This window comes from Platalea leucorodia, assembly GCF_965183815.1.
Source record: "Platalea leucorodia genome assembly, chromosome: 5".
Taxonomy (NCBI): Eukaryota; Metazoa; Chordata; class Aves; order Pelecaniformes; family Threskiornithidae; genus Platalea; species Platalea leucorodia.
Window position 1 is genome coordinate 23,100,321 of NC_138827.1, and position 27,943 is coordinate 23,128,263.

General features: G+C 42.9%; 1 protein-coding gene across 1 annotated transcript in view; it reads right to left on the minus strand.

Annotated features, from left to right (window-relative positions):
- Positions 1–27,566, minus strand: part of CACHD1 (cache domain containing 1) — a gene marked incomplete at its 5' end in the record, with an annotated part of 111,168 nt that extends 83,602 nt beyond the window's left edge. The window contains one exon of the mRNA XM_082311524.1: positions 27,357–27,566. Coding sequence (XP_082167650.1) covers positions 27,357–27,566 — 210 coding nt within the window. The remainder of the gene's footprint in view (positions 1–27,356) is intronic.
- Between the last annotated feature and the right edge of the window lie 377 nt (positions 27,567–27,943).

Genomic DNA, 27,943 nt, shown 5'->3' on the forward strand with positions numbered 1-27,943 from the left:
AGCAGGGAAGAGTTGGTTTAGCTTGCACTCTTTCCGACCTTGAAATTTGAAATCCCCTGGTACTCTGTGTGAGCTTTAGGAAATGACATTTCACTTTACTTTGCTGCTAATGAAAAGAGAATTACCCATCAACCAGCACTGGAAATAGGATATTTCTCCTCTTGCTTCCAAAACAGGGGTGGACTGAACTCAGGGAGCAAGAACATTAACGGACTAAATTATCTGACAACTTCTCCCCATTATGTTTTGTGAGCCAGATGACCACCTGACACTATCAACAAGATTAAACAGATCCACAACAGAAGTGAACACTTTATCCTGGATGCCAAAACATAATGTACAAATGCAAAGAAGCAAATAATTGCTAGGCCAGTAAAGCAAAGATGATCTCCAGAAGAAACTGCTAAACCACTTTTCCAGGTGAATCGCTAGCGCTCATCCAAGGTCAGCGATAACCCCCACGCTCTGCAGGACAATGGCCGGAGGAGCAGAGCTGGCCCACAGCATCCAGCAACCCACCTTCAGCTAGCTCCTTCTGAACGGAGGTCACTTAGTCCCTAGGACCATTTTTCCCCTCATTCTTTCATAGAGCTGTGGCCCAGCATGAGTCACCCCTCCGTGAAACAAAACCATGCAGGAACGCTCAATGGGAGCTGGCCGATTAACCGTTCTTCCTCGTGTTTAACTTGTTATCTCGGGACACAGGAGGAGGTAGAGCAACCCGCAGAAAACAAATGTAATCTTCTAGAAAGAGCAGAACCATTAGATGTTATCGGTTATAAAAAAAAAAAAAAAAAAATTAACGATTGAGACTAAGGAGAGGCTCATGAATTGAATTCTTACAGCACTTCAAAGCAATTTGTGCATGAATGCAAGCAGTTATTCTTCTAATTAAAAGAAGAAAAAAAGCAAGCAAAATAGCAAGACATCATTTACATGAAAGAGGGGGGAGTAAAAAAAAAAAAAAAAAAAAGAACAACAAACCAACCAAAACTCAAACAAAACCTCCAGTGTTAATCAAGAGGGGAGTACACTCCAACCCAGAAAAGGGAGAGAAAGCTCCAGATTTAATGAGGAAAGGTACTGAAGAAGAGGAAAACTCGCCTCAGCATTTTCTGTAGCACTCCTGCCAAGGCATTCCATGAGAATTTCTACATCCAGCCTTCGGAGTGAAAAATTATCAGACGTTTTGCAAAGATGAGTCCTTTATCTTGCACCCTCATTATTTTACAAACTGAAGAGGCTGCAAGCCAAGGGTGGTGCTGCGGGGTCCTTGACTGTGGATCCCAGAAGATGGGACAGTTCCACCAAGGCAGCTGCTGAGATGGGAGAAGGCTCAGGTCAGAGGGACCTGCTGCAAACTGAGCTGTGCCTGGCACCAAGCAAAAAAGCTTTTTCCTATTTCACTTTTTTGTGGTCTCACTTTGTTTTTACAAAGAAAGTAATCCTAATAAAAAAGGAGAGAGATGGCTCTCTGGCATACCTCCCTTTTCCATATCTTTACTGGGTCTCCCCAATACACCTATAGACTTACATATCACCTACGTGTCCGTTTCTTACATGAAAAACACTAGAAAGTTCAAGTTTGCTTAACATTAGCAGCGTTCAGGCAGGGACTATTCAGGCATGTCCAATTATTTCAGTTAAACAGAGTCCATGACTTGACATTTAAGTACAAATTTTTGTACATACTATATTGGTCTCCAAGACTCCCTGACAAATGTTGTCATTATTCAGGGAGTCACTTAACCAGGGCTTCAAAACATAAAAATAACATCAGTTCTGCTTTTTTCTCTTGCCACAACAGCAACTTTAGCATAAATCATATTTGAAGAAGACTAAGTAACATAAAAGGCTTATGAAAAAAACAGAACACAAAACAGAATTTCTAATCTGCTGCTTGAATTATTTGAATATTGCCAAACCAGTATTTATAATCTTAAATAAATATAATAAATACATACCATGAAAACAATAGTGCCATTCACTATGGTTGAATGACCAGCCTACAGTATTTCTTAACTAAAAATTATTTTGGCCTTCTAAAGATTAGTTTTGCTGAATTTATTATAAATATATTTATCTTTCAAACACTAAGGAGTAAGAAATTAGACTGAACCTCAATTTAAAAATCAGAGTATGCACTCTTCTGATGAGCTGCTGATTAACAATACTGAGATGAACAACACCTGAATGATTTCTATGTTTGAAAATGGATGCTACAAATTAGCAGTTAAAATTTGTAAGAATTCCACCTCCCCCCCCCCCAAATCTCTAAAGGCATTTCACCTGTCCGAAGATGACACCTCAGATTACAACGCAGGATTTTTTTAAGTTTTCACACAGGCATTTTTTCCTTAGTCAGTGGAATATCTTTTTGCAGCTATTTCAAAGTATCGGATACTCTTCGCCATGTGGTCAGATTCCTGTGGTTTCACATTAAAGCCATACATCCTCAGAGTCACTGCAGGAGGAGTTTTCTGCTGGGGCTGTCCCAGATCTCCCACTGTTTACCCTGGAGCTTTCAAGAGAGAAACACGCTACTTCCAGCTCCAGCAGACCTGCAGTACTATGAGCTTCTGTAAGCTGTTATATTTAAGAAGCCTTTGCAAAATATACTCACTATAGCATAATGAAGGTTGACCATTTGCTGAGAGCACCAAATACATGCACACATAATATTGAACAAAAATATATAGGTATTGAAGGTAAATCAATTATTTCTCACTGTGATTCCTTTTTACTCACTGAAAAGAGACGTAATTATTTTAAAAGAAGATGTATAAAGAGTAATTCTTCTAATTTATACTTGAGTTTGCAGACACACATGCTGTAGATTGAGTAGCATCACCTGTTCTCCATTTCCTGAATTCCTCCTCTAATCTACAAGGTATGACAATATTCAATAACTGTGCTCCTTTGGCCCTTTGAAAATACTCTGATTTATTTCTGAAGTTCAATTTCTTTATGAAAATGCTAAGGAAAGGAGCAAGGGTTTTGTGGGGGTTTTTTTTTGGTTCATTGTTTTTTTAAGAGATTACCAAAAGAGAAGAAAGCATGTTCTTTTTCTAAGAAAACCTGGAATCCTTTAACTGAATATTCATCTGCTTCTGCAGATTATTAGAAAACAAACATGACAACAGAGGATTTAATCAGTTTAATGTGGACCCACTCAGGTGTCACCACAGCAGCGTAACACAGCACTGGGGGACAGAAGAGCCAAAGAGGCTCCAGAAGATGCTGCACAGGTGGCTCTCACACCTCTTCCCACCACCACCACGCTGCCCCATGCCACCACTCTGCAGACAAGTATCCTTAATGTTAGACTTAATCATTTGTCCAAACATAGAAATAAACCATCCACGACCCAAAGGGACCCTGCTCAATCACCTGCTGCAAGAAGTTACCTTTTGTAACTCACTGTTTTTGGCAGTCAAGATGGAAAAGCACAAGGTTAAAGGGACAAAACTGTAAAGCACCTTCACGTGCAGATCACTCATAGAATCATAGAATGCTTTGGGATGGAAGGGACCTTTAGAGGTCATCTAGTCCAACCCCCCTGCATTGGGCAGGGACATCTATAACTACATCAGGTTGCTCAGAGCCCCATCCAGCCTGGCCTTGAATGTTTCCAGGGATGGGGCATCTACCGCCTCTCTGGGCAACCTGTTCCAGTGTTTCACCATCCTCATCATGAAAATTTTTTTCCCTGTGTTTAGTCTGAATCTACCCTCCTTTAGTTTAAAATCATTACCCCTTGTCCTGTCGCAGCACGCCTTGCTAAAAAGTCTGTCCCCATCTTTCTTATAAGCTCCCTTTAAGTACTGAAAGGCCGCAATAAGGTCTCCCCGCAGCCTTCTCTTCTCCAGGCTGAACAACCCCAGCTCTTTCAGCCTTTCCTCACAGCAGAGGTGCTCCATCCCTCTGATCATTTTTGTGGCCCTCCTCTGGACCTGCTCCAACAGGTCCATGATACAAAAAGGATTGTTACCATACCTAGTCATGAAATAACGAGTCCGTGATCATCCTCGCCTGAACTATCCTTTTACACTCCCAGAGATGCAGGAAAACATACACCCCATCAACTACTTTAACCTAGTTATCCTCGACTGCCGGGGCTGTATAGTCATTCCACACTAGTTAAGGCAGAAGTTTATTTCTGGATGTTTAGAAAAAGTTCAAGTTTTTAAGGGACTGTATCAGTATGCAATCTTACGATTATCACCCAAGCCTTCAACTCTGGTTGGAACCTGGAAACCCTGCGCATCCACACCATCTTGTAATTTATGGTCAACATAGCATAACACTGGAAGGACAGGAGGAACAGAGCAGACAGCAGAATTTGGGAGCAGATTTCCACTGTAAAAAAGGAATTTAAACTGGAAGGAACGAACTTTTCAGTTGGTAGTATTAATTCCTTTTATGACGTGATGTCATTGCCAGTTGGGTTGTACCTATTAAAAAGATGAAAAAGGACTCATGCATACACACATTGTTAAAACAATGACAGAGGCAATTACTATTTTTCATTCCTTCTGTAAATATTATTACAAGCTGCTTTTTCACAAAACATTTACAAACTATGATGAGAGCTCCATTGCTCCTGGTAAATGAACACAATTAAAACAATTTCTGTTTCAAAACAGAAGAGAATTATTTGACTTTTTTTAATCTCAATTCATGTTTAACTTTGTCTAAATAAAACATTTTGGAACCTCTGGAGAAAAGGCTGCTCATTTATTCAAAATAAATCTCTACTGTGATTTCCTTCAGAAGATACTACTTAAATGAACTCTCGTATTTAAGAAGCACTCATGCTGATCATGTGTACAGTGTCATCTTCATTAAAAATAATCAAGAATCCCTAGCCAGATATTTGCATTTGAAATTTCCTAAAAAAAAAAAAAGTTTCCTATCATTCATTCATATTTAATTTTTGAGGATGCTTCAGTGCACATAAAATATTTATCAGTCAAAGGGGTTTTCAAATTAGAATCTTTAGTGTCTGCTTCTTCCTCAAAATAGTTTTTATTTCATTTTCAGTAAACCATCCAAACTTTCATTTGTTAAATTTTATCAAATTCAGAAATACAAGATGACAATGAAAAGCCTATACTTGCTACATGCTGTTGCATTAGAAAAAAAATGGTATTTTACCAAAACCTATAATTCTTTTAAAGCATTATATAATAATTCCACTCTTTATGAATGCATGATGAACTGTGCTGAACAGGCATCGAAACATTACTCTGGTGGAAGCACAGCTTCCAATGTTAAAACTGAGCGTGAAGCAAGGCCACAAGCTTGCCAAGCCTCATTCGGCGCATGAGCCCAACAGGACTGACTGGTAAACCTGAAATTGAATTAAGGATTTAAGGCTGTATAGAGACCACCTTCGGCTAGGCAACCTGAATAAATTCCCTTTCTTTTGCATTTTTGTGCAATTATCTATGTGTTGCACATCCATCTGAACATGTGGAAATGACACTGTAATCCACTTTGGTATCAGGATTAGTGAGTTCAGACACCAAGGAGAAATAAAGGCGTTAATGTTACTTTGAATGTAGACAGAATTGACGTAGATTAATGCTACTCAGGGAATAAATATTCCTGTTGTCAAACACAGTTACTACTACACTGGTATCAGTATTTAACAGTCAGAAAGTGGGGGGAAAAAAAATTATTGGACAGGAAATTTTTCGTTATGCTGATACTGATAATTTATCTTAATAAATTAATGAATAAATGTTAACTTTAATAAATTTATAAATTGCTGATACCAACAAATTAACTTTACCTCCCTGTTTCAGTATCCAATCTGTATTTTAATTTCCAAAAGCTTCCCATGACACAATTTAAATGTCTGTTTTAATAATATAGTTTTCGCTACACAGAACCAACAGACCTACACTGAAAACAGCTTCGCACTTCTGTCTGACCTCCCCAGCCTGACTTTAATTCTTTCTATGTCTTTTCACTCTTAAATATAACAAGGATACAAACACAAGGCTAAGGTTACAAAATCAAAAGCATCAGGCAATATGAAAGTTCAAAAGATTCCAAAAAGTAATGTCCATCCTAAAATAGATATGATAAAGCACAGTAAGACAAAGTAATGGCATGAATTTCAGGGTTAGGAAGAGTCACAGAACATCAAATTTCTTAAAAAGAAAAAATAAATCCTCTGAAAATTCTGAAGGCCCTATCTTCATGCAAGGCAAAGTCTTTTCTCTAGTGTCTCATAACACATTAACTCATGGTTTTAAACAATATGGTGTGCTCCTGCTTCTCCCTACACTTACAAATGAATGAATAATAAGTGGCAATATGAAGCAGCTGTATCTTACAGTGAAGGATCTGCAGACTTTCAAACACACACACTATATATATATATATAGAAAATTATGATGTGGCAATTATAACAATATCACTAAGTAAACACCACGAATTCACACCTGTGTCTTCTACATTTCCAGGCGACATCCCCGGCTTTCCAGCGTCTCTCGCCCCCAAGCGCTAGACTTGGCTCCCACCTGCTCCCTCCTCTGCTGCACTTCCACTGTCATCTACAAAGTGAAGTTTCCAGTACGAGCATTATCTAATAAAAACATAAATTATCCGGACAGAAAATGTACTGCAGTATGCGCTCTGTTCCACGTGTTAAGAATTACGAGGTGGCGACCTTTGCATCAAACTACAAAAAAGTGGAATGCTAACCAAATGCTCCCCGAGTATGCAGCAGACAGCCAAGAAATACCCAAGTGTATCATGTGAAGATGAATGATAATTACAGAAGTTTAAAACAATTTACAACGGCATTCTGTTCAATAAACATAGCAATCACTCGTTGCTTATGTTAATTCACTATTTTTTCATTTATTTGCATCCAACTTCCACCTATTCACAACCACGAGCTATTATTCACATAAAAGTGATTTGAAAAGCTGATGTCTTGCTGCAAGCTGCTTCTCTATTCAACCAAAGCAGCAAGGATACAGAGGTTTTCTTCAAAGCATGAAAATCAGAGCGAAACCTTTACAATCCTTTTCAAAGTCTAGAACACATTTGCATGACAAAATTTAACAATTACAAGGACTTGGATTTCTTTTTTTATTTCATTATACTAGCAATACGGAGAATGAAGCAGAGAATTATTTCCAGATGGTGTCCTGGTTTGGTTTGGTTTGTCAACTCTACAGGGTTTGGGAAGGTTTAGTTGCTTGATCCTGGAGTGCTAACAAAATTTGCTTTCCAAACCAAAATTAAATACATACATTCCTCCTACCCTCCCTAACCTTTTACCACATCACTTTACACACCTCTCCTTGCTTAGTCCCCCAAAAGTTACCAGGAAAGTTTCTGGTTTAGTTTTGCTTGTACAAAACGCATCCCCCTGCAAAGCAATGAAATAAGAAGCCATAAAGTGAATGATATATTGTATCTTTGGTTTTCATTTGCAAAGAGATGCAGTCATCTTTAATCTGGGTAATTAAAAAGGTAATTTCAGCTGCAACACCTGCTCCCTACTCTAATCTGTCATTTTATAGAGGAAATTTAGAGGTCATCTAGTCCAACCCCACCCCTGCAATGAGCAGGGACATCTTCAACTACATCAGGTTGCTCAGAGCCCCATCCAGCCTGACCTTGAATGTTTCCAGGGATGGGGCATCTACCGCCTCTCTGGGCAACCTGTTCCAGTGTTTCACCACCCTCAGTGTAAAAAATTTCTTCCTTATATCTAGTCTAAATCTACCTTCTTTCAGTTTAAAACCATTACCCCTTGTCCTATTGTCACAGGCCCTACTAAAAAGTTTGTCCCCATCTTTCTTGTAGGCCCCCTTTAAGTACTGAAAGGTTCTCCCTTACCTCTGCGGACCAAAGTCAATCGAAATGCCATCAGATTTACGGACTACTTTTTAGAAACACGAGTTTTGGGCACAAAGAAACCTCTGCTATCAGGCTTAAGGGTCTTTTTACATCTCTCTCTGTGTATTAAATGCTAATAAGCAAACCCTCCAATTCGTGTTTTGTGAACACAAATAGTTAAACAACAATTTTAGATCCGTTCTGTCACTGCACACGCTTCACTCTCGTATAACCCGGCCCACTCAATGATTATTGCTGGAGTTCAATCCCAGCTGCTCCAGCTGCAGCAGGGCAAGGAGGCATCTCTTGGCAACACGGTTTTCATAACAAAACAAGTGATTCTCACTTGTTAATTTTTAATTTAATATTGTTTAATATTAATTGTTAATATTGTTATTAATTGTTAACTTGTTAACAATTAACTTGTTAATAATTAATTGTTAACTTGTTTAATAATTAAATTGCTGCTTCTGGAACATCTTGCTACCATTTTTCGTTTTCAGGTTGATTTCATTTAATCTCAGATAAAATAGATTTGTTACAAGAAGGGGACAGGGAAAGAGGGATGATCCCCTGGGGTGGCAGGACCCACAGGACTGTCACAGCTGCACGGGAACACGCCACCCTCTGCCTCCCACGTACAACAGCAGATCGGCTTTATTTTATTTCAGCCTCTCACAATGCACATGTAATGACTATTTTCTGAGCAAAATAGTTCACGATATACTCTGGGGTCAATATTAAAATTTCAGCCTCTAAAGAAAAAAATAAAGAAGTGCCATAAGAAAGCTCCATACTGACAGCACGAGCACAAGATTGGATTTCAAAATTTCAAAGTGCACAGAAATTTCTGCCAGCTGCAGACACTGTTCCTGGGAAATGACACTCTTGACACTGCACCATCACACAGGAGTAGCAGCAAACACCACACTGTGTTCATAAATAAAGAAATATTTTCCAATTTCTGAAGGTAGGGAATACCTATCTATTTCTCAAAATTCTCAGAACTTACTCACCAAAATTCTCACATCAACCACAATATTAAAGGCTCTGTCAGTGGAGGGAGCTGGAAAGAGCTGGGGAAAACCCACGGGGATTATTATACCAGAAAATACTGAAATTGCACAGAGCAGCCAGCCTCCTGCGAGGAACACGATTAGCACATTAGTTTAATTCCCGCGCATCGCTCCAGTCCACCTGCATTCCCGCAGTGTCAGACCACGGCCCTTTCTTCGTGTATTAATTTCACATCCTCCTCTCTCGCAGGCAGGCAGGGAGCTAACGAGCAGTCCCCCAGGCTTATTCTGCAGAGGAAAACTGGCAGCAAGACCACAGCTGTTGCCTAACAAGATCTTCATATGAGAAGGCAGAGGAACTCCCCAACACTAGCAGTCAAGCTGGTTTTAGAGGGTTTTATTTATTTATGTTGAAGCAGCCCTTTCAGACAGTAAGCTGCTTCCTTACCATTGCAGAAGTTGTACATGCATGATGGTGTAGTGAAAAGGTCTTACATCAATCAGCCAGAGCTGTGCCAAATTCTTCCAGACATCTCCTGTTGGTTGTTTACCAATGGTGCAGCATTTTTAGGTTCACGAACCATTTAAGTCTTTACAGAAGACTAGCAACTGGTTGGCTTCCATAGCTTTCATTGGTGCGATCCTAATCTCCTGCATTCAAAAAAGGCTTGCTTTGATATTCAGGAGATAAAAACCAGACTATTTCACTTAGTTTGAAGTATGCCAACCTAGATGGCATATTCTGCATAAAAAGTTCAGAAGAGAAAACAATGCATGGAAATAGCACTAACCAGCTGGAAACACTTCCACGACCAACAGGGTACCACACGGCCATGGAGAGCACACAAGGTCCCAAGACAACAGTGACCTCAAAACATTCCTACAACAACTTTCCCTTCCAGGTATTCAAAACTTCATGGGAAAGCAAGTGCAACCCAGGCACAACGGCAAGAAACACATTAGATAAGGCAACTACCTGCCCCATCTGGACAGAAAAACACCTACTGAAGAAGGAACAAGCCATGAAAATCCATCCAACCATTCATGAAAGCCCAGGCTGATCTCAGGGTGGGGGAAGGAGTCATGTTTTACTGCACAGGTGGGTGCAGCCAGCTCAGCAAGCCCAAGGGATGGACCATGGGCCTGGTGGCCATGGAGGGGCAAGCAAGACCCTCTCCTCTCAACAAGCAGGATCAGCTCAACTGCTTTTGTAACCCTCCTGAATACATGGTTTGCTATTAGAACTAAGCCACTAAGCTGTAGGATGAGTCAGTTTGACAGATCCTCGCTGAAAATAAAGCAGGTTTTCATGAGCTTGCTCTGCAACCCCAGGCCTGATACAGCAGGAGCTTGTGCCCAGAGAAGGACCTCCTCCTTGCACAGCAGCCAGCCACAAGGTTGGATGTGCCGTCATCTGCCAACGCATCTAACCACAACCTGTGTCTGAATCCACAACTCAAAGTTACTTGCTCCCTATTTCACTGGAGTAAATCTGAAATTGTATTCGATATGCCTGGAAGTTAAGATGCCCTTGGCACCTTCTGTTTTCATGAAATTAAAACAAGAACTTTTAAAGCCGAATTTTTCACTTTGGTATCTGGATAGGACAATTTTACTAACAGTTTATAAACAAAAAAGTCATCAATTGTAGTGCACTGCCTACGTTTTAAGAGATATAAAATACAACAGCACTGTAACACCTACAGATGCTGTAGCAGAAGCAAACACTACCACTTAGAAATTGTACCCTCATCAGTCACATCTCGCTCTACAACTCAACTTATTAGGATTCCTTCAGGACTTGTTCCTCACATCAAAAAGATGCCAGACACCAATTAGTAACAGGCTCAGAAGTTTATCAACTTAAAACACCCACTTTTGGAAGAGAAATAATTTGTTCAGGCATCTGGAGTCCCCAAACTAAGTGGGACAGCAGAGGGAAAAACGAACAAGGCAGGTCTGTATGAACTGTACTCTTTTTTCCTATCCAGTTATATGGATATAGGGAACCTGAACCCACTTCATATTGCATCAAGTCCCAGAAAGCCAAATAAACTGCATTTAAAACTGTTTGAATATCTAGCATTTAATCTGCTTTATTACCTGAGATTCAAACTATTTATCAAAAAAAAAAGTCCTTGTGCTAAGGCTTTCACTTTATTTTAGATATTTATCATCTTTGCCATGTCTTGGAAGGTTATTATTCACTGCAGAGATTACATGTACATTAACACCTTGATCAGCATCCCCATTATCAGCAGAAGAGACTTCTCATTTAAATCTATATTCAAAGAAAGACACATTTCTGCATTGTACTTTTGCACTGTGACATTTTTAACACACACTATTAGAGGAGGAGCAAAAGCAATGATCAAAACTGAGGAAGTCCACAAACTGTCCTCAGATGAGCTGCAGTAACAGCAGACCTGGCTGCACGCTGCTCTAACCACACATCTTCCTGGGTAGGAACACACTGAGCAAAGGAAACAGCAAAAAAACCTCAGCATATTGCCATTTTCTTGGGATTTGCCTAGACAGAAACAAAAACCAACACCACATTTTGCACGGAGCAAGAGGTTCTGTTCTGATTTCACAAATCCATTATTTATTAACACCTTTGTTCCAGCAGATTTTTATTTTAAACACAACCTACCCCCAAAAAGCCACATTTATGCTTTCAAAGATTCTTAATTTTCCTTTCACTAAGGCACTACTGTATTTCCTTGTCCTTGGAGAGTTTCATCTGGGATTATACATATGTACCAAAACACAGCTGTTGCACTTCTTTTCTCCTTTATTTTTTTCCACATAGAAAAACCTGCCTCTGTCAGCCACCCAATTAGCTGCTCACTATCAAAAGACTGCTTTGGCCTTTCATCTTCTTGAAAACTGGATTCAAGTGAGAGGGTGTCATGGAAACTGTGTCTCGGGTCATTTCCTGTTTCAGTGTTTAGTCACCAAAAATAAAATAGGAATAACAATAATATTGGTTTATTTCTGGTTTAAAAAAATGAATACTGTTATCCCAGTCTAAAAAGCATTCAGTAGCTATAAAAAAAAAATTATTCTTTATGAGAAATCTTCATCTGACAAACTAGGAACCTGATTTTCAATTCGATGTTCAACTAACTCTCCCCTAAAGAAACTGAAGATCAAACGTGAAGAACACAAAACCTGCAGCAAATATGCAATGAAATTAATGAAAATTTAAAAAAAAAAAACCAAAAAACAACCAAACCTCTAGCTTTCAGAACATACATGCCTTTTATAGTTCACAGTACTACCATGCAGCATACACTGTATGTGTTTCTTTAAGTATTTCACTAAACAAGTAGGATAGAAAAGTATTAGATAATTATATAGGGGATTGCTATCAAATCACAGAAGTTTCAGGTGCTTTATCTACTCCAAATACCTCCTTCTAGAAACTAACAATCTCAATTACCTCTTCCTTTTACAAAAACAGTTCAAAGCTTGCTGAATTTCATTATTACAAGAGTTGCACTTGACTGGTAAAGCCACAAAACACGCTTATGAAAGACACCAAATTCACAAACATGACAAATTTCAACCAGCTGCTTGAGGTTACAGGTAACATCACATTTGTGTAACAAGCCCACGTGCACGGGAAGCCTAGTGAAAGGCGAGATTTGCAGTGATACAGCATGTATTTCTGTTCATTCATCTGAAACTAGCAAGATGCTATCACGAACCTTTAGCCTGAGCCCACATGCAATGTGCTAAAATAGACTCCTTGGGTGATTGCTGGCAATTCCCTGCTCTGCGCTCCTGACAAAGTTCCTGCCAACATTAATCAGAAATTACTTAATTCCCACAAGTTCTGAACATAAAACTTTCACACCACCTTGCAACTTACAGTTCTCATCTATGAGATCAATCTCAATCCGATTGATCATTTTAATAATGGCATGGTTTTGAGAACTGTAATCAGGAGAAATTTGGACCAGGGACACTCCATGGTAGAAAACTGCCAATTTATCTATATCCACATTATTGGGGGAATGGCTAATTTCCGATTCCAGCAATCGGTGCCGCCATCTCCAGTTTCTGAACCCTGCAGGACCCAACTCCTCATTTCCTTTTTAAATTAACACCGTACAACCACATGGTCTTAGAAATTCCAGGTTCATTCTACCTAATGAAGCAAGGCCGGTACTGAAAACTAAAAAATATGGGAAAGCTCATGAACTAGGAAGCTTTTATCCTTAAGATGGGTGGTAAATAAAGGTAATTAAAAAAAAAAAACAACACTCAATGACTTAGGGATGCCTTAGTCCTTTGCCAGATTTTCTTCTGTTTTGATGAAAAAAGAGGGAGAGATAAACAGATACCATAAGGTTCCACATAATGCACTTCGTTAAACACAGAGTTAAATGGGGGGCTAACAGGGAAAGACAGATAGCCTCGTCTTAGAGGAGGAATTAAATCAAGGATTTTGGAGCTTACCATCACTCGTGTGAGATCACACCTGGAAAGGGATTATGCCTTCATCCAAAAATTAACAGGCTGGTTGTTGGTTGTGGTTTTATACAGAGAAATGCTACATGCTTGTGCTGGGGCTGCTGGCAAAAAGGTGCTGAGTGATTTGTCTCAAAGCTTTTTTCAATTCTTAAGACAAAATTCTCAATCACAACAATGATGCCAATGCATAATATCTTGGTTTGTCCCACGACAAGAAGTGCATTCAAGTCATACAGGAACATGGAGAGAGCCCAGCCTGCTGCCTTTCACCCGATTCACTTTAACTTTGGCCACACATGTTCCTCTTGCAACATTTTCCAATTTAATACCTTCATATCTCTTTGAAGGTATTGGGTGTAACCCAGTCCTCAACTTTCGCTCTCAGCCACCGCACAACCAACTGCTTTACCCTGTGGAGGAACCTGCAGACACTCAACTCAAGCCAGACACAGACCTACTTTTGCTCTTTCTTGATATGATGGAGTCTCCAGCTGTGACTACAGCTGAAAAACCATGGGCAAATATGAGGAATTGGATGAAGACAGGTGGCTGGGGTCCAAGGCAAGAAGCAGAGGTGAGGTACACCGCAAGAGTTACTGCTATTAACACACATCTGTTTGGAGGTGCCCAACCACCAGCAGCCCTCAGCTCTTCCTCATCTGGCTGTTTTCTTAGAAATGTGTGAGCAGCATTTGCACAGCAACCAGCAAGAAATAACTCGGAACAAAGAGCACACCTACCTTTCCCACCAGGGACAGACCATCTGACCAAATTAGAAACCCTACTCCAAAGGACCCCAATCACATCTGTCCAGCTTTATCATCCTAATTAAAAGTGTGTGGCTTTTTTTTTGCCCCCCCTTTTTTTAAATAATATTCTTTGTGAATCTTCACTCAGATGTTTCCAAACTGGAATATGTTTTCTGGGGTCCTAGCAACAGGACTAAGGTGAAGCTCTCTCCGCTTGTAACCCCACAGAGCATGTGAATTAGCAGCAACTGCAAAAGGAAATGTCTTTATCGGAGAACTTCAGGATTTTTTTTTTGTTGAAATTTAGTTCTTTTTGCGAGTGGAAACTTAATTAGATGTCCACTAGATTGTTGTCATGAAGATGTTTGCGAGGTCAAACTGAACATACCCATGACCTTGCAGTCTTATTTTTTGAGAAAGAAAACCTTTTGCTCGCCAAGAATCTGTGGTGCACCACAGACAAAAAAAAAAAAAAAAAAAAAAAAAAAAAAAAATCCAGCTGAGGGATTAAAGAAAAGATGAAAGATAACATCAGATCTCAATTTAAAAAAAAGAAAATTAAATGCTATTCTGGTAAGTGGCCATTACAGACAAACTCGATCTGTGGACCAAACCAGAAATAAAGGGACTACCTGGGCTGAGAAAAGCTGTCTCAATTTCACCGGGCTGGGAAGCCGCTATTGTTGATGCAGACCCACTTGTGCTGCCAGGGTAGCAGAGAGCTCATTGCAAATGCAAAGCCCCAGCTGGGGGTAGGAAGAACTAAACGCGTTAAATGCTGGGCTGGTGAGTGCCCATACCAATCGCCCTGCTTCGGGGAGCGGGGTTCCCTCCCCCACTCCCATCTCGCTCCCCATTATTCTCCATTCAAGCTGAAAGCGAGAAGGTCTTTTCCTCTGCCGCTCCGTGTCAGCCAGACTTGGGAAGCTCCGCAGGAACTGCTGAGAGATCCAGAAACGCACAAAAGCCTCCTTCCACAAAGCGCCCTTTCATCTAGGCAGTGTGTCTATTAAATACGTCCTGTTAATGTGCATACATTTTTATAAAGAGATTATGAAGTGAAGACTCAGTCACTAACTCAACTACACAATAAGATTTTTAACTCTGTTACTAGAAAACCGGGGTTTAAAATGAGTAGTTGGGAATGCTTCACAACTCCTCTGCAGTAATACTCAAATAGGTCTGGTACCCGCAACGACAGCTGATGGCATACTTTGTATGTTTTAATGCTTTAATTTCTTTATTTGGTGACACACAGGCACCTCAGACCACGACCACTCTGCATTCGGCACTCGTGGCATCAGGATGAACTGGTGAGCTGCCATTCCTGAGCATTTGCGCCTGCTCTCATCAAAACCAAAGCAGTAAACAGCCACTTTCTCCGTTATACCCCTTTCTACATCTTTTTCCTCCCTTTCCTTTGCTCACAGGGGCTCAGCATCTCCCAAGATTTTGAATAACTAACTCAGGTAGATATAAATTCCTGCCAGCCCTGCAAGAAACCAAGTTATTTTCTGTCCACCGAAAGGCGAAAAAAAAAAGAAAAGAATCTGCTTTTTTTTCTTTCTGCATCAAAGCAAGGCCACAAGTTGACAATCTTCACCCGCGTGGGTATGGCTGTACGCCAGCTTCACATACTGGCCTTTGCAGGATCTGCAGCTAGCCACACTGCCAGCCCACTGACTTGCTGTAGCAAGGTTTTAAGATTTTAAATATATTTTTGGACATGCAGGCAATCAGACTTGGGGCCTGAAGCTAACACTGGCCCTAACCTTACTTCAGAGGAAGAATCCCAAAAAGGCCATGAATCTGTTTTCAGTATTAAAATGAAATGTCATCTCCTAGCAGCAGTGGCAAAAACCCAGTCCAGCTCCTCGTTGCGGACACAGAGGAAGAGCGGATGGTTGCAAAACTGCTGGGTTTTGTCATGCAGACAGTGCCCTGAAGACCTTCAGGTCCACGCATTCACAGCCCTAGGCACCCATCCAGCTCCCTGCCAGTCCCTCAGGGATATCTTCTACCACGCGCAAAATTTCAGGGGATCTGTTACAATCGTGTTATTTCTTGTGCGGACCACAGAGGTATGTCCATACCAGCGCTGCAAACCAACCACCTCGGCCCCACACACGTCGTGCGGATGAGGGCTAAGTGCTTGTCCGATGCCAACGGGCAGGGAAATTGCTTCCAGCACACTGCTGGTACTGGAAAGCAAGGAGACAGGGAACAGCAAAAATGACAGAAAACAAGCAAACAAGAGCTCAGGAAATGGTGGAGCGATGCTGGAAGGCAGCAGAAACCCAGCTCTCCTGCACCTTCAGTCTGCACGAGAGATCCTAAAGTACAACTTCATGGAAACCCCCTACGTTTCCCAATGGGTCAAGGTTTGGGGTCAAAAGCCTTGAACACACAATAACATTTTTTTGTATCAAAGCTGCAAAGATATGAATTAATAAAAATAGGTGAGAGTCTGGAATAAGTCTGACCTGCGCTATATGTGCATCTAAGCAAAGCACCCCTCATCTAACTTGGCTCAGAAGAGACAACAGCTTTCATTACATTTTCAAAGAAGCCCAAACCAATCATTTCTCTAGTAAAATTTTTAATGACTGTGTTATCCCTTTCTAGCTGCTCAGTTTTCCTCTTCTTCTTTAGCAGGAATTTTCAGGCTCTAGTAAATCATCCAGATGACACGCTCGAAGCAGAGAGCACACTCAGCAGGTCTTACTTTTCAAACGAGCCTTCACATAGCAGGTCTGCATTCATTTCATCCCGACTCCAAGTCTTCTTCCCTTCCCAAAATAGCTGCTGCACCTCTGCTCCTCGAAGAGAAATCCTCTATTTCAAACACTCAAAACCATGGCAATGTATGTTGGGTTTCATTTATTTTTGGAGGCTGACTTTCTATTCTTGGACACATGAAAAAGCGGTGTTTGAAAGTCTGAGGTTGCAATTACCGGAATGTATTTTTTTAAATGTATTTCTAGACTTACAGTCAACAGCTTACTGAATAAATACATAAATACGAAGGGGGAGGGAAAATTACATTTACATGACATCATGATGAATCAGTATTTTAAGATTCATTAAATTCAATTTCTTACCAAACAGAAATAAATTATTAAATAAGCTAGTTATCTACTATTATGGCTATGTTGGGGCTATTTTGATTTTGGCTTTGCATGCAGTAGTTTTAATGGAAATACAGTATCATCAGTATGTAGATATCTAAAATGTTAAAAACTGAACACAACTTTTGGAATAAAAATCCTGCAGTCCCAGCAGTGAGCTCAGCACAGCACGGGTATCTCTGCCCATGGATCTTCAGCTAACTGATCTTAACAGCTTCAAGACCATCAAGCGTATCCCTCAGAGCAGCTACCGAAATCACCTAGGGATACGTAAAATACAACAGCAGCAAAATTCGAAAGGAAGGAATATTATAATTTAAAATGATAGTTTCATGTCAGTCAAAAATAAAAAACGAAAAATAGACTTAATTTTTTCCCAAATTACACTACTGAGCAGTAACTCACAAGAGAAGGTAGGCTACTTAAGTGACATTAGCTTTATATTTGCAACCTTGACATTGGTGAAGCTAATCTAAAGCTAAAAAAGTTTGAAAATTTTGCAATTTTCATCTTCCTCCTGCAACGTATTTGAGTATTAACTTTTTTCCATTTTTTTTTTTCTAAATCATGACCTCCTACAAGCAAGACACAAGAGACTGTATATCCAGGAATAACATTTTCTAATTTTAATCTAGCAGATCAAAAACTTCAAAATTTACAGTTTAAAAACAGATGCCTGACCGCTACTGGATAATGTGACAAATGAGCCGACCTCAGTGCTTATTCCTGCCGTCCTACCTGCACCAGAAAGTGCAGTTTTCCCTGCAAATTGTTTTCTGTAGCTGAACTCCACCAAGCCAGACCAAGGGAATAAATCCCACATCACACCTGGCAGTCCTGGGTAGCCACTAGCAAAATAAATGAAAGACAACTAAGAAATTCACATTACACACGAGTCCTTGGGCAAACAATATGCCCAAGGAAGTCTAACTACCCAGACCGCAGCTGTAGCGTATTTAAATTAAATATCCTTTCATTGTTAAAATTGTTAAATGTATTATCCTCAAATTAAATATCCTTTTATTTTATCCTTCGCATGCCTTCCACAAAACACAGAAATTCTGTCTCTAAAATGTTGATTTGGCCTCTCTCAAATACACCAGTCCACAAGGGCTTGACCGTGCCAGCTATTGTCAGTTGTTCAGACCACGTACCCGCTTCAGCCTCCACCGCTAACAAAATACCGAATTGCAATTTAGGATCCGCTGAGTTGAAGTGGCCTTTCCTCCTCTGTTTTACACTCCTTGCAATGATGAGAGATCCTGCTTCTTTCTCTTCCTCCAAATGGTGTTAAGGTCTCCAAAATCAAAAGTCAGAAACCCCATATGACTTCTCTATCGGAAAAAAACAAGGGGAAATAATGTGCTAGTTTACTGACCATGAACAAAACAATAAAAATATCCTGAAAACAACCTTCTTCTGTACCAGTCTTCCATCAGCATTTGCCCACGTGTTGATTTGCAATGGATAGGCTACCACTGAAAGACAACACTTCAGGCAAACTTAATTTTGCCCACAACGGCACACCTCTGTAGCCATACCAAGGCAGCTGTTGTAGAGTATTCCCAAAAAGCGCTCCTCACCTGATGCTTGCCAACGCATACAACATCTCAGCATCTACTTCACCCTGAAAAGCATCACGAGTGGTTTTTCTCTTCCTTGCTGTTTCAAGGCAAAATAGTACTAGTGCAAGTCAAACACAACCGGTCTCTGCTGAGGACTTGGGTTTTCTCCTGTTCCCACAGCAGCAGCCAGGTTTGGGATGGTGCATCACTGAGCTGAACCGTCCCATGCCATAGCACACGACCTGATACGCAGCAGACATGGAACAGTCCCTGGCCAGGAACAGCTCTACCGTCACCGCTGGCCACGCCGTCCTCTGGATGCGCTGAACACCTCTCCCTGCGGCTGTAGCGCTATTCAACTGGTTTTCACACTCAGTTGCCACCATGTGGTAAGGGGGAAGGAGAGGAAACAATGATCGGCCACAAGCATGCAGTGATCACACAGCCCATCTTCCTTACGCTGACATGGCTTCTGGGAAAGAACTGGTGAAGATTGCTGCTTATTTGGTTAAAACCAAGATATTTTGCTAACTTGCCATTCATTTTAGTATCAAATGCTACCCTCACACAAAAGGAAAGTCTGCTATGATAAAATCTTACACTCCTGACCCACACAATTTGGGGTTCCTTTATCTTCCAACAAATATAAGGCAAAGGGCCCTCCTGGCTCTCCACGCTATTTTCCCAAGGGCTGGTGAGCCCTTTCCAGCCTTGGCTCAGAGCCTGGACTTGCTCCAGCCAAACAGGCTCCCACTATAGCTATTTTGGGGAGTCCGTGCCTTCTCCCCTCTGCCCCATCACCACAAACACCTCCCCAGGTTCTGTTCAATATTACTTCTGAAGTGAAAGTATGGCCCAAGAGGCAATACTTCTAACGCTTCCTTTGCTGAAAGCAAGAGAAGCAGGGACTGAACCAGAGACAGGGAGGTCATGGGAGCACCCCAGCGCTTTGGTGTGGTACCATCCTATCATCACCGTCAAGCTGCACTCACCTTCAAATGCAATCTGGTCTGAAATCCACAATAAATGGCACAAAAACACTCTTATAACCCTACCAGGGTGAGCACACAAGAAATTCTGCTTAAGGTGTTCCAGCTTCTAGAAACCTTTATGGCAACTTCCAGATGTGTCTATTTTAAAGCCTTTTTCCCTGGCCTCATTCCCACCTGTGACCATCGTAAGTACAGCCAAAAAATCCTATTGCATCACAGGAGTATGTGCAAAGGATGGCCAAAACCAGACAGAGAGCACTGGCTAGAGAGCTCTGCAGAACTGCTGAAAGTAAAATTACAGCTTTTCTCGAAAAGGTGTTAGGGCTTTTCTGCTCTACTGTGGTAGCGGTTCCAGCCTCGAATCACATAGCCAAAGTCGAGCAAAACCGTGTGCTCTAAGGGATACAGCACTAGTGGAAAGCTGGTTTTATCAGCTGCTTCTGGCCGAGAAGCTGGTAATGGGAGACGTAATAGTTTGTTTTTACTAATGATTGTAATTGTGCAAATATACTTTTGCAAAATCACTTGGGAGACTCTACAGAGACCTTACAGGCAGTTGATAAAAGTGACTCCATTAAAATTTTTCATGGGATTGGATACGAGTATTATTGACTTGTGGCACCATGATTATTTGAAAAATTAACTCAGATTTTCCCTGCTAAATTAGACATGCAGTATCGTACAGAAATCTGTACCAGGGAGGAACACACATAATGCAAGATTCAAGCAACGACTTAGCATGCACTCTATTTTATATTAGAAAAGGCATGTCTTCGCAACAGACACTGGGTAAGTATCAATGTTATTAAACTCTGTCTTCCATGGGAAAGAGAGCACAAGGATAGCCTTTCAGATTTCATTAACATTGCACATTATTCAACAACAATAAACTACAGGAAAGCAATGTCTGCAGAATGCAGTCCCTCCGTACTTTGTAATTTTATACTTTATTCTGTATTAAGCTTATGATACAAGGAGAGGTAGTATAGCTATTAAATTTCAATTTTTAAGCTATATTATCCATGTACAGGAAAAAAGAAAAACAAAACCAAAAGTTAATACTTTCCTATTCAACTACATACAAATAAATCATTTTTTGATTTATGAGCAGGCTTCACAGAGAGCCAGGCCCACACTCAGGTAGCCCTGTACCCCAGCCCTGAGCAGTTCAAACTATGCAGTGTCCTGACAAAGGATATACAGAAACTTGGGGTACTTTCTTATAGCTGGGCACTTCCACACACGAACTGACAAGGCTCCAATCATTTCTTTGCCAATTTTTCACCAACAACTGATGAACAGAAAACAATAATTGCTAAACAAAAAAACCCTGTTAATACTTCCCTTTATGCATGGACATAAAATAATAACTGGTAAACACACAGAGAAAAAAATATCTTTTAATACTTCACATTTCCTTCCCTTCTCAAACATATCTTGCCTTTCTGTCTGAAAGAAGGTGAAGCACTCGATTTTATTTGACAGTAAGCATTACATTTTTTCTCACCGGTGCCTGACCAAGCTACTGGTGGCAGAGCAGCTTCTCTGCTACGTTCAGATCGTCAGGCGCTAACCATTCCTCCTCTGCTGAATTAAGCCAAGAAAAAAGTGGGCTAACACATGCTGTATTTACTTTTGCGCCTTCTTAACATACGTGTTATCAGTGCTGCCACAGCTGAGAGATTCCGTATCACTTCACGGCGTACTTGGATTTCTTGCTGCTAATAACCCCTCTGGTCCCCACCACGACTGGCGGGGTCCTTCGTCGCAGCAGTGCAGGGGACAGCTAATTATCTTCCAACCCACCTTGCTGCACCACGCTCGGCAACTTTTATCTGCACAGGACAGCTGCATTCTCCCCGTTTGAAGTGAAATGTCAGTCTTCGCTAATGCAACAAGACTTACATCACTAACGATGTCCTGACACTTTGAAGAAACAACTCAAAGCCTAATTAAAAATTCAGATTCCGTCTCCGACGTGCAGCCATTTACACTGCCCTTCCACCGGGACCTCTCTCTATCTTTTTGAAACGTTTCATGCGGGAAAAAAAAGAAACCGGGTGGAACAGGATGAAAAACGGCTGCAGCGCTGGGCTTTCAGAGCGCCTTGAAAAAGGCTGCTGTAGCTGGATTCAAACCAAGACATAATCATGTGAAACAGATGAGGTTTTACTTCACTGGTTTCTACTCTGTAATTATTACTAAGTGAGCAGTATTGCCAAATAATAATTAAAAAAAAAAATACAGTCAAACATTTATTGGCCTGCCTTCCTTACGTTTTTCTACCGTATTTCAGCTTCACAACCTGAAAATAAAAGGGGAAAAAAAAAAAAAAAAAAAAAAAGAGAGAAATGGTTTTCTGTGCTGTGGCTTGGCCAAGAGTCCACAGAGGTCCAGGTTTCAGACCCGGCACTGGAGGACTTGCGGTGCTTTACACCACTTGCTAAGCAAGTGCCTCGCAGTCACCAACAGATTTATTTGTAAATACCCACAGAAAGAAGTTGGGAAATATGTGAAATCCCGGATTTCAGAGATGGAGAACCACGGTTCTGGCATTTCAACTGGTCTGCAGTGCTGCTCAAAATGGGATTTATCCCTTCTAAGTCATAAATCCACTGTCATTAGCCGGAAGACCATCCCATTAGAAAAAAAATACTGTATTCTGTCAGTGTTCATTTTCAAAGAGATTAAATAAATGGACAGTTCTGGTGACTGCAACTCTTTGCCATCACTCAGAAATCTTCAAAGAACGTGGATTTTTCAGAACAACAGTGTCAGGGCATCCTCCTCATATAAACCCCCGAACATCTCCCCATCTCCATGTCGTTCTGGTCTGTGCACAATCTCTTCTTCTTGAAAAACATATGGCCAGACAAGTTATTAGTTAAATAAATAAATAAATAAATAATATGCTTGGCAATCAACCTGGAGAAGCTTGTACTATGCTCTTTATTATTTTACAGATCACTACATCACCTGAGCTAGTATTAATATAAAAAGAAAAGAAAAAAAAAAAAAAGAAAAAATTACCAGTAAACTGCTGTTTTCAGAGTCAAAATGCATTTTTTTTTCTTCCAACCTCCAAGATAGTAACAGACAATAAGAAAGGGCTGTTCTTCCTTCACGGAGTTAAGTGTAAAGGATTAAGATGGCAGAGCTGCCTTCAAATATATTCAAGGCCCTCTGGGCTTATAACTTTTGTTACTATCTGGCTAGAAACATCAACATGCATTCTGAAAGTTATAGAAGCACTTAACAATGCTTTTCATCTTCAAAGCACTGCTTAATCCTTTCAACTCTCACTGCAAGTATTATGGCCCCATTTTGGAGGCGGAGATATTACCTTGCCCCACACTATCAAAAAATAGTCCTCACCTTGGACGCCCTGCGCGGATTTAGAGGGTAAAACCTTGCCAAAACCAAACAAAACGCTCACTGATTTATTCTTATCCTGCCTTCACCTCCCAACCAAAAAAATTCCAGTTGTTTCAACCAACAACCTACTCTGTAATTTCAACCAGGTCAGACGAGCCAGGTAACAGGCAGGGAGAGTGAAACTCTACCAACAGACCAGGTCGTGACACAACCACCAATTTAGTTATAATTTCAGTATAAAGGGGCGCTTAGCTTTTAATTACTGCCAAGTGTCAGCTCTGCCCAGGAGAATATCTTACAGGACTGTCATGCGAGCTGCTCATTCACCAAGCTCCAGCCCTCTGCGAATTATGACATTAGGCTCTTTAAGATGTAGTCTACTGAGTAATGACAAGTAATAGGGCTGCTCAGACTGACAAGTGGAGATATGATTGCACACCGTCTTCCAAGGCGGCAGCCTGCTGCCAAAAGCTGTTCCCTGTAATGATACAGATGCTGTCAACGTGTGCTCTAGCTAACAAAAAAAGAAGATAACGGTTACAGGTGACTGTAGGTACAGTACCTGTGTCCTGCTGCAGGCAGGGCATCCCCGTGCAAACCAGCGGCTTCTCCTCCTGCCGCTGGCACAGCACAGCGCCCTCCGTCCCGCAGAAAGGTGAGGGAAGAGTAAGAGATCGCAATGCGGCTGTTTCTGGTAAATTTGAAAGAAGCATTGATGAACTTTGGGGAGAACCATAACCAGATCACCTCTATGGCTTAGGGAAAAAAAAAAAAAAATGCGCAAGGATGTGCACATACACACCACCCCATACCCCAACACATAAACAGAAATACGTGCGATATTAAGATACAGCAATGCCATTAACTGTGGTTTTGGTGGAACTGTCAAATGGAGTGGGAACGATAATTAATCAGTGCAATAGAGGAAGTCAGACAATCAATGAACTTTCTATATTTAACCACTCCTGGAGAAATAACACCCAGGACGGTAACAGACAGACGCCCAAGAACCCACACATCCTTCTGCACTGCAGCGCTCAACACGTGTTCTCACTAAGTGAATACTTCGTATGATACAAATGTGCATATTCTAATTTGAAACTTAAATAAGAAACCGTCAAACTGCTGTCCAATACGTTCAGTGAACGATGCATCTCACACGTCGTCACCTACATTACATTATCCTCAGCTGCTCTATGCAGTACCATTCAAGGAACAAATTTATATATGAAACCAGAGCACTTACACGGGTGAGAAAACAAAGCACGACCTAAAGGTAATAGTCAGATACTGCACTCATGCAAGTGTCTATAAATAGAAAGCAGTAGTGTGAGTGCCAAAAACAATTGTCAGACTGATGCTGGCATCAGAACTCTCTCTCGTCCTCATTCTTCCTGTAGCTTCAGCCTATATTACAACGCAGACGTACATGCACCTCATCCCTCTCAACAATGCAAAATAATGCGATTTGATTAAAACCACTAAGAACTTATTGCTGTTGGACTAAATACATGAAATACTGGTAGAAGAAGAACGTATCACAGGAAGTAGGTACTGCACAGAGGAGACGGATCTCATTTATAGCACTAACGGCTGCTCCAGCAGAAATCAAATTTATTTCCTATCTCACAACTTTCATATTCGTTACACAGGCATTTAAGGCTCAGAAATTCCATGGTTCTCCTCTTACCTCCGCCATTGCCCCTCTAGTGTCTGCTCTGGAGGCTCCACCTCATCCTCCCTTCCTGCATTTATGGAGGCTCCGTCTACATTTCCTCTTTTCCAGACTCAAAACACACCCAAACCAGCCTCTCACCTTCACTCCATTTAAGCATTCCCACCTGCTCCTTCACTCATTGGATGCTTCCTCCCCACCTCCAGCTGAGCCCTAGCCTTCCTCCAAAGCCCTCTCCCACAATCACATCCCGCTCCAGCGGCTGGTGACACCACCTCCTGCCTATTACCAGGACGTGCAGACGTGGGAGCCGCAACCGGCAAGGACCAAAACGCGAAGGGAGCGCGCAAGGGAAGCATTAAATCCTGCCGCTTCCTCCTCTACATTTTATGAAACTAAATAAAACCACAGCTCCTAAATGGTTGGATATTAAACCTTCCTCTCGCTACCGCAACTTCCTCTCACTAGGTCCTGATTTGGGGCCTGCCTCCACATCGCCCTCTAAACCCAGGGCAACACCCCTAGATTTATATCCAATTAAAGCCCAAAAGCACTCTCGCTCTTCTTCCGAAATCCCCCAGCCCTCCCTTCTGCCTGGGCACAGCCCTGCCATGGCACCTGTTTGCATCACCCGAGCATCCCTGCTGTGCCGACGGTCCTGCGGCACAGGCAACCCACCGCCTGGCACCGGGCACCTGCCGGCCCACCACCGCTCGCCAACAGCCCTGCACAAGTGGAGAAAAGGGTGATTTCGCGCCAGCTACACCCGGCATCGCCTGAGCAGGCTTAGGAAATTTCTGCCCTAAAATCAAGTGAGAAGCACGGGCTGCAGTGACACATGTCATAACATTTTTTTGTTCTACTGTAGAAGGTCAGCAAAGAAGCTTCTAAAATCAGGGGAGGTTTGTTCCCACCAGTTTTTAATCTTAAACAGCTGTAATAATGTTACAGGGGAGAGCAAAGAACAGGCTGCGCATTAGCTTGATGGGAGTTAAGGCAGCCAAGATATTAAGCATATAAAAATAGAGCTCAGTATGAAAAGGGTTTTCAGAGTTTAACTACCAGTTTCACCGCATTAAATTACTCTGGGGCCTTAAATATCCAACTAATAGTAAACACGGTTTTAACATTATTTGCACCCCTGTGCACCCGCATCCAGATTGTTCCCGAGTTCATATCATCGCTACAGTTCGCTACGGTTAGCTAGTGCATCACAGGAGATAACTGTGTATATTTTTATGAGTTGCTTTTTTAAAGACGATAGGTGTTGAGATGATCGTATTGGATTTTTTTTTTTTTAAACACCAGAGACAGATTTAACAATCCAATTATACTGACTTAATTTGCATTAACAAGAGACTCCACCATTTACAGGATTATGCTCCTATCTTTTGAGGGCAAATACATACATGTGTATGCACGGCACAGGAAAAAAAGTGACTTCCTTGAATTCAATACATCAATAATCTACCTTGTTAAGTGAAGTCATTTAAATCCACCTCTTCTTAGCATCAAGGACAAGAGACAGCTCAGTGTTTTCCCGGACAAAACGCAGCCCTAGGAGGCCGGCCAACACAATGGTGTTTCAGAGGTGAGAGAATGAAGCCAGTTTAGAGAAGATAAAAGGCCATTTGGGTAGAGACCCCTGCTGATCCTATGAAAGTGTCTCCTTTTCAGTTTGGGAGGCTTTTAAAACTGCATTTGCTACTGACCATACCTTCCCCTGAAAGCCGCTCGGGATCTGATTTCACTTTCCTCGCCCCCAGAGAGGGTCGGCAGCCGACAGCTGTAACGCAGGTACCAGCACACCCCGCAAGTCCGACCCGGCCCCGCACAGGGCGTGAAGGTGCAGCCTCTCAGGCCGAGATGCAAATCGCTCCTCACCGCCGCCGTCACCCGAAGTGAATTACAGCATCTGAATAAACTTGTCCAAACGCACGCTCGGGCCGGGAAGCATTTCTTTACCCCGATCTGAGCGTTTTCGGGCAGGACTCGACTCATTACAGCTCCCTGCCAGCAGGCAGAGGGATGCTCGGGCGGGAGGCAGGTTAGCACCGAGCCGCAAGCCCGACAACCGCCCCGGAGCGCGGCGGGCTCAGCCCCAGGCCGGGCTCGGACCCCTCGGCAAAAACCGGCCTTCGGGACTTCGGGGGGGGGGGGGGGCGGGGGGGGACGGGGGACGTTTTCTGCCCGCTTCCATTGTGTGAGTTGCAAGTACCACGGGAGTCCGCCGGTGCCCCCCAGCCCTCGGCCCGCCCCGCTCGCTCCCGCCGCCGAGCCGCCCGCCCGGGCCGGCCCGGGGCTGAGGGGAGCGGGGCCGGGGGAGCCGGGCGGCCCGCGCAGGGGGGAGGGAAAGTTTGCAAAGAAGAAAAGAACCGGGGAGGGGGAAGGAACGAAAGAAAGAAAGGAACGAAGAAAGAAAGGGCAAGACAGGAATCGGGAAGAGCGTGGGGAGGGGGCAGGGAGGGAGGGAAAACCAGGCGAGGCGCGGGCCGGGCCGGGCCGTACCTGCATGGTGACGACCCCCAGCTCCTCGGTGGCGAGTTTCCTCATCTGGGTGGCCAGAACTTGCGCCTCGTCCAGGATGGAGAACTCCGCCTCGGCGGCGCCCAGCCCGCAGAGCAGCGCCAGGCAGAGGAGGCCGAGCGGCCCCCGGCCCCGCGGGCGGCGGCCCCGGGCGCTGGCGGCGGCCTCCTGCCGCCCGCCGCCCCGCGCCATGCTGCCGCGGCGGGAGAGCCGCGGGCACCGCCTCCGGCCAACTTCCCCCCCGCCCCGCGACTCCCGCGCCGCCTTCCCCCGGGCCGCGGGGGCCGGCTAGGGCTGCGGGGCGGCCGCCATGCAGGGGGACGGCGGCGGCTCGGCGGGCGGCCGCTGCGCCCCGCGCTGCGCGCCCGGCTCCGGGGACACTGCGCGCCGCGGCCCCGCCGCTGACTGAGAGCGGCGGCGGCTGCAGAGAGACGCAAACTGCGGAGCGGAGGAGGAGCGGGAGCGGCGGGGCCGGGATCGGAGTCGCCGCGGGGAAAGGGAGGCGTCTGGTGCCGCCGCGCTGCGGGCGGGGGCAGCGCGGGGCCGGGCCGGGCCCCCCCGCTCCCCCC